At 38.3% G+C, this 13,392-nt stretch overlaps 1 protein-coding gene across 8 annotated transcripts in view; it reads right to left on the minus strand.

Annotated features, from left to right (window-relative positions):
* Positions 1-144: 144 nt before the first annotated feature.
* Positions 145-13,392, minus strand: part of RPGRIP1 (RPGR interacting protein 1) — a 46,233-nt gene continuing 32,985 nt past the window's right edge. For all 8 annotated transcript variants that reach the window (XM_043471264.1, XM_043471259.1, XM_043471265.1 and 5 more), the window contains 4 exons: positions 6,424-6,616; positions 4,084-4,168; positions 1,388-1,518; positions 145-338 (listed from right to left, as the gene is read on the minus strand). In XM_043471264.1, coding sequence (XP_043327199.1) covers positions 226-338; positions 1,388-1,518; positions 4,084-4,168; positions 6,424-6,616 — 522 coding nt within the window. In that variant the 3' untranslated portion in view covers positions 145-225. The remainder of the gene's footprint in view (positions 339-1,387; positions 1,519-4,083; positions 4,169-6,423; positions 6,617-13,392) is intronic.

The following is a 13,392-nucleotide window of genomic DNA, read 5'->3' on the forward strand; positions in this document are numbered from 1 at the left end:
AGTTCCTAAAAGCAAGCCTGCTTCTCTCCTAGAAAAGTGCTAAGACATAGAGATTAATTCTCTTTATCCAGCTAGTATTACAAAAAGAAACTTTTTATCATGCTGAACTTTCATGATTAGGTTGAGACATCACAGTAAACCAAATTCATGGTAGAGCAAGTTACTTTATAAGAGGCTTTTTACTATGGTTCCCTCAGGGTTTAGAATGGACTAGCACTTGTTCCATCATGAAAACAAATCTTCAGTCATCTCCTTGTAAATAGCATGGAGGGCAGCAGCAGCTTGAAGGGACACCTTGAGCTTTCCTATGGGGGTAGCCTGATCTTCAGGGCTAACAACTGTTGGGAAAGGAAAAAGAAACACCAGACATCTGTATCATTCAACTGAAAAACACTTAAATACTTAATATTTTCTAAAAAATATATATATATATATTAAATACTAAAATATTTTCCACATTAGATGCTGGGGGGATACTACACAAGGTTACTACCTCCTATTTTAGTGGGACTCAATCTGATGGAAGACGATGGAAAACAATCATTACAGTATAGTATAGCTGGTGCTGGGATGAAAACTCAGTGTGCTTTGGGGACACAGACATGGCACCTCATCCAGAATGGAAGAATCAGAAAAGGCCTTCTGGAGACAATCCCTTTGTCTTCAAAAAGTAAAAGATACTCTAAGCATGTACAGCATGTGCCAAGATTTGAAAACAAGTTTGAAAAACTATAAGAGATGGCAGAAATGAAACTATATTGATAAGCAGGATCTAGATCATAATAGGCCATTTGTCTTGTAAGAAATATTTTAATTGAAGGTATTAGAAATGACAGTTTTTTATTTAGGTTCCAAAAAAGTGACTCCACTCTGGGGAATATATTCTAAGGGGGCATGAGTAAATCAGGGAAGGTAGTTAATGAGGTTATTGGAATAATTCAGGAGAGAAAAGGGTTCTGAAGTTTCAACAGTGGAGGTAGGGACAGATTCAGAATACTTAATGTTGGGACTGAAGACATTAGAACCAAAGATGACCATTGTGGATGGGTTAGGGGAACTGCATAGTAGACAGTTTCAGAACAGATTGGATAAGGGAGGTCAGAAGGGCTGATGTTTAAATTTGCTTGAAATTAAAACAGTGGGTCTTTTCAAAATCTCCCTGTCTCAAATACTAAAGGAGATTCATAATAGATGCTAGTTGCCAAGAGGTATATGGGGTAAGATATATAACTGACACACGATTTAGAAAAACAGCAGTGGGGGGTTTCCATCCAAATTGTCTCATCAACTATGTAGTAATTATGTATTAAAGGTCAAAAATATCCATTATTAGGATTATTCCCTTAGACATAAATAGAACTGAGGAGCACCAAAATGTATGACTCACTGTCTAGATCTTGCTCTAGGATGTCTCTTCCTGATACCAGGATTGGCCACAGTTCCAGATATGCGTAGCCTACTTCTTGACATTCTTTTGTTTCCTCCTCAATAGGATCACTTACTACTGTAAACTTTAAACTAAAGGAAAAAATATCCATTTAACTCAGTACTACTGATACACTTAGGCTTAAAACAAAGGGATAAAAGTAATCATAAATTATACATTGTATTCCCCGAATCACTCTTCCTCCATCTTATAAGAATGCAATGGCAAAGAATGAGAAATTGGTATGACTTAAATAACAACAGGCCTGGAGGGAACTAAGACGAGGTAAAGTAGTTGGTTAAATTGTCTCAAAACTATTGAGAGATACCTTTCCTTGTAAGATGGTTTACAGCTTTGCTGAATGATTAGAAATGGGCAGTGGAGGTGTTACACAAAAAACAAGATTATGGAAATTAGAAGAGGTTTTTATATTTGTAAATAACAGTTTTATACCAAACCTGAGCAGAGTAAAGGAAACAAAATTACAAAGTGAATATAAAAAAGTAAGAGTTGTAAATCTTGGAAGATGATAAGGTAAAGATCCTAACAGTTCCTCCCAAGCAGTGAGCAATTAACAATTATAGAACCCACCTCAGATACTAAAATCCACAGATGCTCAAGTCCTTTATATAAAATGCTGTTGGATTTGCATATAGAATATAATTTAAATCATCTCTAGATGACTTATAATAGCTAATACAGTGTAAATACTATTATAAATAGTTGTAAATGCAACATAAATGTTAAGTAAATAGTTGCCAGGACATGGCAAAGTTAAATTTTGCTTTTTGGAACATCCTAAAATCTAGAATTGTATTTTCAAATATTTTCATCCATTGTTAGTTGACTCCAGGATGTGGAACCTGCAGATACAGGAGGCTGATGGTATTAGTCTAGCAAAGAATGAATGAATTCCAGAAACAGACTTACTAAAATTTTTAGGTAAAATTTACATGACACAAATTCACTATTTTAACCATTATAAAGTGTACAATTCAGTGGGGTTTTTTTTTAGTATAACCATAATGTACAAACATCACCATGATCTAATTCCAGATCATATTCACCACCATGAAACCTACACCCTTAACCGGTCACTCCCCATTCTCTCCCTCAGTTCTGGTGACCACTAATCTTTCTGTCTCTCTGGATTTGCTTCTTCTGGATATTTCATATTCATATTCACTTTTTAAAAGCAAATATTGGTGGCCCATAGTTGTATGGGAGCAAGAATAGGACCAAAAATTCAAGCATTTTAAATCACAAATTTAAATATGAGAAGCTGAAAAGAAATTCTAAAAGTGATGCATTTATGGCTACTAAGCAATATGTATTTGTAGTTATGTTTCTGTATCAGTACTAAGAACTTCAACAATGCAAAGGGATAATGCTGACTCCTCCACCTCAGCTTTCCAGGAAATAAATGATAACTTGCATCACCACTTGCTGCATGCAATACCGAGTGCCTTAGGGAAACTACATTATTTCTGCAGCATCCTCTCTGGAGCCTTCAAGTTAAGTATTATTTCAAACATCATAGAGCTAGTAACTGAAAGAGTCAAGATTCAAAACCAAGTCTGTGTGATTACAAAGGCAACATTCTATCCACTATGGGCTTTTCTGGGCTTCCCTGATAGCTCAGTTGGTAAAGCATCCACCTGCAATGCAGGAGACCCCAGTTCAATTCCTGGGTCAGGAAGATCCCCTGGAGAAGGATAGGCTACCCACTCCAGTATTCTTGGATTTCCCTTGTGGCTAAGCTGGTTAAGAATCAGCCTGCAATGCAGGAGAACTGGGTTTGATCCCCTGGTTTGGAAGATCCCCTGGAGAAGAGAAAGGCTATCCACTCCAGTATTCTAGCTTGGAGGATTCCATGGACTGTATAGTCCATGGGGTCATAAAGGGTTGGACACGACTGAACCACTTTCACTTTCACTTTCATTGGGCTTTTAGAAAAGTAATGGATTAGAACACCAGTCCCATACTAGCTCTTACTCACACACATGGAAAGGAGGTAAGGTTGCCAGACTCTGACAAAAACAAACAAAAAATAGATGTCCATATAAATTTGATTTTCAATATTCTGCTAGACAACAAGAAAATTTTCAGTCTATGTGTATCCAATGCATTTCATCTGGAACCTCTAAAAGGAGGGCTCCTCAGATTATAGGAATATGACAGTCGGCTTTCCTAAAACTTAAGAGTAGACTCAAATTTTAGTTCAAAGTATTCCTGTAGAGAAATCATTTTTAACTCAAAATATAAAATTGCTATTATAAAGGCATAATATTTGGTAAGCTAACAATGGTACTGTGTTTGCAAGAAATGAATCAAATTATTCTAGAGTGTCAAGGCGGTTTGTCCTTTCTGTAGGGGGCACTGAATGTTGACGTCAATTGCTGACTCAAAAAAAAAGCGCTTATCAGAGGCTGGCATGGGTGAAGAATGAACTAATCCTATGAGATCCTATGAGATTATATAATTTATCAGGTAGTCAGTCACAAGCATAAATTACTCAAGTTGATGAGAAATTCATTAGGAGAATATTAATGTGAAAGAAGTTATTAAAACACTCCACATCAGCACAACACCAGACTTAAACGCCTGAATTCTTGTGTGATGTCTCCTGTCTTTAGAAATAGGGAGCAGATGCTTACTGTCCTTGCTCGGGATCTTGTCCAGTCAGCATGGTGAACAGAAACTGCCTCCGTTCTTTTTGCTCCACTGGGTCCAGATCTATCACTGTATTAAGGGTAAGTGGGAGAAAAGAAAAGAATCATATACTGTTGCTATTTGGGCACTAAGACTTTCATAAATGGTATGTGCAAAACAGTGATTGAAACCAGACACCTGGCAAGCATGGGCGCCCAGGAGCCAGCTACTTGTTTTCATAAATAAAGTTTTACTGGACACAGCCATCTCTTTCCTGTGTGGTGGCTTTCCGACTATAATGATAGAGTTGAAGAGTTGTGACAAGGCTGTTTGGCCCACAAAGCCTAAAATATTTACTATGTGGCCCTTTAAGAAAGTGCTTCGAGTACTGATAGAAAGGAAGCCTTAAAATCCATGTTGTAAGCTGTTCTGCCAAAGGCCAAGATAAATGTGCTCCCCCGACTCCTCAACTGGAAGAATTATAGGAGACTGGTTTGTTTTTTTTTTTAGGGCTGCCTAGAAATTTGGGTTTTGAGGTAGGTTCAACTCAAGGTGCCTGATTCAACATCCATTCCCCTCTTCCTCCTCATTTTTACACAGGACTGTTGCAGCCTCAAATAAATTAGCCTATGTTTTCTAGTCTCTAGTTGAGCTAGGTTTGGCCACATGATGGAGTTCTGCCCACTGGGCTGTGTGAAATCTTGGAGGTATTCTTCCTTTCTGCAGCTGCTATTAAGGACCATGAGGCAAATGAAAGGATGAAAGAAGGGCACAAGGGGGATGGGAAAGCAAGATGGGAGTTTGGGTCATGTGCCAAACTATGATGTAGGAATAGGATACACTTTTTTTAAAGGTCGGGGGTGGGATAAGGGGTTGAAGAATAAAGAATGAGAAGAAGCTATTAGTAATTAAAAAAAAAAAAACCTAGTCAATGACCAGAAGATAAAATTAAGGAAGTATCTCCTACCCCTGTCAAAAAAAAAAAAAGAGAAATAAAGAAAAAAGCGGAGGTAGAGTTATAGGAGGAAAGTGATAAAATTAGAGGATCAATTTGGAAGATCCAAAATTCTACGAAGAAAATGAGAAAATGTAGGGGGACAAAGTTATCAGAGAAAGGAAAACAAGTTTCCTAGAACTAAAAGCCATGAGCTTCCAGATTTAAAGAGCCCACTGAGTGGCCAGAACAATTAAAGAAAATATATGCACATGATTCTGAAATTTAAGAACACTAAAAATAAAAAGAGAAAATATTAAAGTCTTCTGGGGAGATAGGAGGTAGTTTTCATATAAGAGCTAGACTCCAGGTCTGGACCTAGAAGATCACAGACCAACAGCTTTGAAATTCTGAATGAAAAAAGTTTTCAACATAGATTTTTATACTTGGTCTAATCATCAATCAAATAAATATGTGCATTTATTTGAGAATAGATTTGCATCAACAGAGATTTCATGCAAGACTGTCTCAAAATATTTACTTCCAATGTACTCTTTCTTTAAAAGCTACTCAAAAACATGATCCACTAGAATATAATAAATCAGATAGAGGGTGACATAGGACCCAGGAGATAAGAAATGCAGTAATAAAAGAGAATTAACTCTCCAAATGGGGCAGCAGTGGGATAATAGAGGAGAAGAACAAGAAGATAAAGAGATAGCTTCAGGAAAAAAAAAAAGATAAATTATATGATAGGTTGTTTATTCGAAAATTTAAAAATCTGCTGGAGGATGTAGAAAGAATCACAACAGGTATAACAACAACAAAAAAAAGAAAATGAAAAATTGAGACCACAATGATACAAGAAAGAAATTATATCATGGTGTGCAACTTGGCTCTATAAGAATATTTGCATAGTCACAATAATAGAAACAATTAGAACTACTTAAAAATTAAATAAAATTATGATCCAACTGTATGGGAGAAAGAGAACGTGGATGTGATGCAAGAGAGACAAATTTTATGTGCCTAGATAGGAAGTCAACAGATAATGTCTAAAATTACTGAATCAGGAAACTACAAAAAAACATTTCCTCAGAAACATGGGGTTAAATAACAGAAGAAAGAAGAAATAGCAGAAAAAGTGAAAAGTGGAGTGGTGGACTGAGGAAGGGGTCAGAGAGGGGTGAGGGGGAGTGATTTGTAGAGAATGAATGGAGCAAAGGACTGCTTTATTTTAATCAAAAATCTTTTTAGGCCTATTTGATATTTTTAAACCATATGCATACATTACTTTGATAAAGAAAAGAAAGCGGTTAGATCCACCCCAGCAGAAGCCCAGAACAGTTCGGATGCCTCAGGCTACACAACTGTCAGCTTCCCCTCCCGCTGATCACGAGGGACACCGCACCCTTGCTGAAGTGGAAGTGGATCTCTTCTCCTGCTCTCGGTTTCCTCAGGGATACTGGAGTCTCCGTCTCTGACAAGGGCAGATCGTAGAACTTGTATTCCACATACACCTGTTCCACGTTCTCATCACACATCACTTCAGCCTCTGGGTAGAAGGCCAGGGAGACGATTTCAATGCACATCTTCTCTGAACCCTGACAAGGAAAATATTCATTTCCCATAAGTCAGTGGTGCCAGTGTTTATATTCCATTTAATGAACACACTACTCTCTGTAATCACAGGCACGCTCCACCTAACATACTACTCCTTGAGAATCAATTTACAGGCACCTAGAGCTGGCACCAAGAGACCAAATGGCTGAATTGGCACTGCTAGTCATGGGAAATTGGTAAAGAGAATCCAGGTCCTCTATCTCCCAGTCCAGAAAATCATTTCTCCAGACCAGCTTTTCTCAGCCATCACCACAGACAGAAAGAATCAAGAAACTTTCTGAGAAAAGATTGTTTTCTTAAACTTTCTTGACAAACACCAATCCAGCTCTTTCCCGCAGTTAGATCCTTAGAGAACTGCCAATTGAGGGGCTGTTTTAGCCACTAAAGCAAAGGGCCGCCCAGCGCTCCCTGGGCTCCCATCGACACCCTGCCAAGTACAGGGCACAGAGCAGATCACCCTGCAGTCCAGCGCTTTGAGCTCTGCTTCAGACTTGCTGCCATGGCTAACATCCTCTCTTACTACATGTAACACAAACTATTATTTTGTATTCTATTCTATCTCAGGTTTTTGGTTTATTTGTTTTAGTGCCAGCTGGATCCCTTATTTTTATTTCATTTTCCACTACAGGATGTCAACTCACAGTTGGAAAACACTGCACCACAGTTATGACATGATAGCCATCAGCCACATGTGGCTACTCAGCACGCGAAACGTGGCTAATTGAATTGAGATATGCTCTAAGTGTAAAATTCATGCACAATTTTGAAGACTTTGCATTAAAAAGGAATATAAGATACCTCAATGATTATTATATATTGATTTCATGTGGAAATGATGATTCTTTGGATATATTAGATTAAATAAAATACACTATTAAAATTAATTTCACTTGTTTCTTTTTATACTTTTAATGTAGACACTAGAAAACTTTATATTACATTGGTGGCTCACATTACAATTCTGTTGGACAGCACTTCATAGGCGGTAAGCTCCATAGGTTCTAGAACCCTAACTCTGTTTTGCTAATCCCTTTAGACCTAATATCTAACATACCACTAATTTGTTTTGTTATCTCTCCATGTCAACTAGATCTAAATTTTTAAAAATTACTTTGACTCTTTCCCTCACAGTTGTTCTCATTCCATTAAATTGAGGATGTTGGGGGGAAAGTTTTCATAAAACTGTGAGGAAAAAAAGCCATTACAGAGTGAGAGTACAAATTAGTATCATTTGGGGGATGATAATGTGGTAGAATCCATTGAAATTTAAAGAGCAGATTCCTTTTGAAATCAGCAGTTCCACTTCTAGGAATCTATTCCACAAAGACATTTACCAAGAGCAAAACAGTACACATGAACAAAGGTGTTACTGAGGCATTGTTTCCTCCCTCTTTCCTTCTTTTATTGTAGATACCTTGGCTGTACAGAAACAAAAACAAAAAGGTCTGCACACAGGGAAAATTCTGAAAAAGCTAGGTGCAGTCACATTTGCTCCTCTCAAGGCTCATTTGTAAAGGCTGGCTATGAGATTTTACAGTGGAACCTCCCCCCCACCCCACCCCACCCCACCCCACCCCACCCACCTTTACTGAGATAAAACTGACATATAAAATTCCCTTGCTTTCCAGTACCTTAGCTCAAGGGTCCCCAACCTCCTAGATCTAAAGCCTGGTGATTTGAGGTGGAGGTGATGTAATAATAATAGGATTAAAGTGTAGAATAAATGTAATGCGCTTGAATCATCCCCATGCCACCCCCACCCCAGTCTGTGGAAAAATTGTTTTCCACGAAACCAAGTTTTTCCTACCAAAAAGGGTGGAGACCTCTGCCTAAGATGAACCAAACTATTTGCTATCTCAGGGCTTTACATTTTGCCATTTCCTCTACCTGAAGTAATTATCCCCCAAGGATTCCTTTCTCATTCTTCAGATTTCAGCTGAAATGTCCTCTCAGAGAATTCCTTCCTTACTCCCTCATTTAACTCAACTCTTCCCATTATTACTATATCACCCAATTTGCTTTCTCTGTAGTATTTAGAATCAGCAAGTATCTGTTCAGTGATTTATATCTGTTTTCACTAAGTAGAACGTAAGATTCAAAGAGGAAAGGACTAAGTCTATCTTATTTATCATATTGTAGCCACAGAGCCTGGCAAATAATAAGACAGGTAACTCCATGATTACCTGTTGAAGGACTCACACGGGTCCTGTGAGGATTATATGGATGCAACTAGAGACTATCATACTAAGTGAAGTAAGTCATAAACAGAAAGACAAATACCATATGATATCACTTGTATGTGGAATCTAAAACATGACACAAATGAATCTATCTAGGAAACAGACTCACAGACATAGAGAACAGACTCATGGTTGCCAAGGGGGAGAGGGTTGGGGGAGCCACGGAGTAAGAGATTGGGGTTGGCAGATGTAAGCTATTACATACAGAAAGGATAAACAGAAAGGTCCTAAGCTATAGCACAGAGAACTATATTTACTATCCTATGATAAACCATAATGGAAAGGAATATAAAAAAGAATGTGTATATATACATTCTTTTTTATATTTGGCCACCTAATGTGAAGAACTGATTCGTTTGAAAAGACCCTGATGCTAAGAATGATTGAAGTTGGGAGGAGAAGGGGACAACAGAGGATGAGATGGTTGGATGGCATCACGGACTCAACAGACATGAGCTTGAGTAGGCTCTGGGAGTTGGTGATGGACAACTGGCGTGCTGCAGTTCATGGGGTCGCAAAGAGTCAGACATGACTGAGTGACTGAACTGAACGGAACTAAATATATGTATAACTTTGCTATACAGAAAATAACACAACATTGTAAATCAACTATACTTCAATTAAAAAATAAATAAAATAAAAGTTAAAACAAACTAGTGAATATATGAAACAGAAAGAGATACACAGATACAGAGAACAAACTAGTGGTTACCAGTGGGGAGGGGAAGGCAGGGAGGGGCATGATAGGAGTAGGGATTAAGCCGTAAAACTACTATGTATAAAATAAATGAGCTGCAAGGATATATTGTACAAGCCAAGGAATATAGCCAATATTTTATAATAACTATAATTGGATAATAACCTTTAAAAATTGTGAATCACTGTTATACACCTGAAACTTATAAACTATTATACAGCTATACCTTGCGGTGATGTGATTTAGTCACTAAGCCATATCCAACTCTTGTGACCCCATAAACTGTAGCCTTCTAGGCTTCTCTGTCCATGGGGTTCTCCAGACAAGAATACTGGAGTGGGTTGCCATGCCCTCCTCCAGGGGATCTTCCCGACCCAGTAATTGAACCCGGGTCTCCTGCATTGCAGGCAGATTTTTTTTTACCAACTGAGCTATCTTTTAAAAAAGAAAAACTTTTTCAAAAAAGAAAAATGCATGTTTCAGAATAATATAGACCAAAACTGTTTTGAAAAATGAGAGAAACTGGATGAAGAGTACATGGTACCTCTCCATACATTTTTTTTGTAACTGTTTACAAAGCTATAATTATTTCAAAATAAAAAGCATTGTAAAAGAATAATATGTACAGTTGATCTATAGTTTGATGTCATTTATATAATTAGTAATATTATAAATGTAACTAGTAGTATTAACCATATTAACAACTGAAATATATATTAACTCATTTGAACTTGCTAGCAGAACCCCTAAGAGCAGTTATTCAGCATTAGTGACAGACAGATAGCTCCCTTTGGCTTATTCAAGTGTGCTAGCTAATTTTGAGGGAAGAGAAGGGCAGAGTTCCTAAAACTAATTAATACACATAACGGGTCAAGAAATCTTCAATTCCTGAACTTAAGAGTATAAGAAAATAGAATAGGCCTCTATTTTATTGGTTCTTGATATATACTATATACACTATGGCTAAGAGACAGTAATCTGAGGCCATAGAGCAAATGGAAATAATTGCTCCTTTCTCATTAGGAGATGTTAATAAGAGGATGTGGCGGGGGGTTAGCTGTATGGTCCGCTCAGTAGGAGACTGACTCCTGAGATCAGGAACAGAACTTCATATGGAGGAAACCATGAGGTTTGGCTTGAGATCCCTTCCTGGGGATTCTTGGAGTACAGAAGGCCTTTAGGAACCTTGTGCTGATCAACAGAGCCTCCTCTGGAACAGTCCTACTCACATCCCATGAAAAAGGAACTCTTCTAATTCTGGACTTTAAGAGAGGGAGTTAAAGACCCAAATGTACTATGACTGCTTTGCTTTTTTTTTTTTTTTATCAGTACAAGGGAAAGACATTTGCGAAAGTTCTTAAAGTTGTAGCCTATACAACTGACATGGCAGTTAGAAGGGACATGACACCCCTCTGTCTGGATCTCCTCCCCTTAGGGCTTTGTCCTTCCTTGTAGGGGCCACTACCACACCATAGAAGCTTGCGTTGGGAAACTAAAGTATTTCAGAGAGGAGATAGACTGTTGCCACCATCAACATCATCATCACTATCATTTAATTTGTCCCAAGCACTATATTAAACCCTTATCACATATTACCTTATTTAAATCTTTCCACATGGCTATAAAGTGGGCATATATATCATCATTTTACAACCTCAATATGCATAGCAGCTCTATTTACAATAGCCAAGACACATGGAAGCAATCTAAATGCCCATCAACAGACGAATAAAGATGTCGTGTGTGTGGGTATGTGTGTGTATACACACACTGGGCTTCCCAGGTGGAGCTGGTGGTAAAGAACCCACTTGCCAATGCAGGAGATGCAAGAGACGGGAAGATCTCCTGGAGGAGGGCATGGCAACCCGCTCCAGCATTCTTGCCTGGAGAACCCCACGGATAGAGGAGCCTGGCGGGCTACAGTCCATGGGGTCGAAAAGGGTTGGGCATGACTGAACGACTTAGCACAGCACAGCACATGAATATATACACTATGGAATATCACTCAGCCAGAAAAAGGGGAAATAATGTCATTTGCAACAACGTGGGTGGACCTAGAGATTATCATACTAAGTGAAGTGAAACAGACAAATGTCATATGATATGACTTATATGTGGAATCTCAAATATGATACAAATGAATTTATTTACAAAACAGAAATAGACTTGGACATAGAAAACAAATCTAGGGTTACCAAAGGGGAAAGGATGGAGGGATAAATTAGGAGTACATGGTGAGCAGATATAAACTACTATATATAAAATAAAGAACAAGGACCTACTATGTAGGACAGGGAACTATATTCAATATCTTGTAATAACCTATAATGGAAAAGAATCTGAAAAAGAATATATATAACTGAATCACACTGCTATACACCTAAAGCATTGTAAATAAACTATAATTCCATTTAAAAAATATTACCACTTTACAGACGAGGAAATAGATCCTAACAGAGGTAAAATAACTCCCCCCAAATGGTATAGATATTAATAGCAGAGCCTGGATCTAAACCACTTTTGTCTGAACCACATTTCCATGTTCCTAAACATTACATTCTCTTGCCTCCTCCATTGCTGTGGCTGACTCCAGGCAGAAGAGGGACTGTCTCTGGATCTTCAACCTCTTTCATCTTTCATGCCCAGCTATTTTGAAATACAAATAGGATTGAGTATGAAGCAGGAAAGACAAGGCTGGGCCCAAAGACAGCCTATATACCTCCTTATTTTGCACTTAATGAGTCGATGAACATGGAGAAATGGCATCTAAAACAGAAACTTGTAGCATCTGAACAAGAAACTCTGACCACGAAAACCATGGCACATGCACAGTAAAAATGCACAGCCTGCTGATAACCCTGTCTGACCATCCCCTGTGGGGCTTGACCAGTAAGGGAGAACAGTTCTTAGAGCACTTGTACAATGTCCCCAGGAAATACATGCATGAGACCCAGAGCTGATGCAACCTGGGGCAGTCCTGGCCATACTTCAACCCTCCCCTCAAGGAATATTCCATCCCTAATCAAAAACACTCCCATCCATTCAAAGGGCTAAAAACAGGATAAGGGGGGGATCAAAAAATCTTGTGGCATGCCCCTCGCTTGTAAGGAGGCCTGCACTCTGAGTGTGTAACTTTTGCTTCTGCCTCAATAAACAGCTTCTTTTTTATTTAAAACAAATTGTATTTATTCATGCTATGCTGCACAGCTTGTGAGGTCTTAGTTCCCTGCCCAGAGATTGAATCCGGGCCACAGCAGTGAAAATGCCAATCCTAACCACTGGACCACTAAGAAATTTTCCCCTGCTCCTTTGTTCTCTTTAATCCTCACCCTTGGTGTGTTTTTTTTTCTTTTCCCCCTTTGTGGTTTGTGTTACCCATCCAAATTCTTATGGACGAGTTGAACAAGAGCCTGGACTTTTTTTTCTTTTGGCTGCACCATGTAGCTTGTTGGATCTCAGTTTCCCCACCAGGGATTGAACCCAAGCCATGGCAGTAAATGCATGGAATCCTAACCATGAGGCCACCAGGGAACTCCCAAACCTGGACTTTGGATAAAGCTTTTCTGGTATCAAGTATACATGTGTCTGTGTTTTAAGTTTAACTTGATTACAACACTAATTTTTACTAAATATGATCAGATTTCATGTTTAGTTTATCAAGTAACATTTTTGGGTACATAAAGGTTTTCCAACAGACCTCATTTAAGAGTATTTAATTTAGGGTAATTTTTATTTTAATTATTTCTGCGCTGGGTCTTCATTGCTGGGTGTGGGTTTTCTCTAGTTGTGGAGAGCATGGGCTACTCTTCATTGGGGTGTG

This window comes from Cervus canadensis, chromosome 6 (genome assembly GCF_019320065.1).
Source record: "Cervus canadensis isolate Bull #8, Minnesota chromosome 6, ASM1932006v1, whole genome shotgun sequence".
Lineage (NCBI taxonomy): Eukaryota > Metazoa > Chordata > Mammalia > Artiodactyla > Cervidae > Cervus > Cervus canadensis.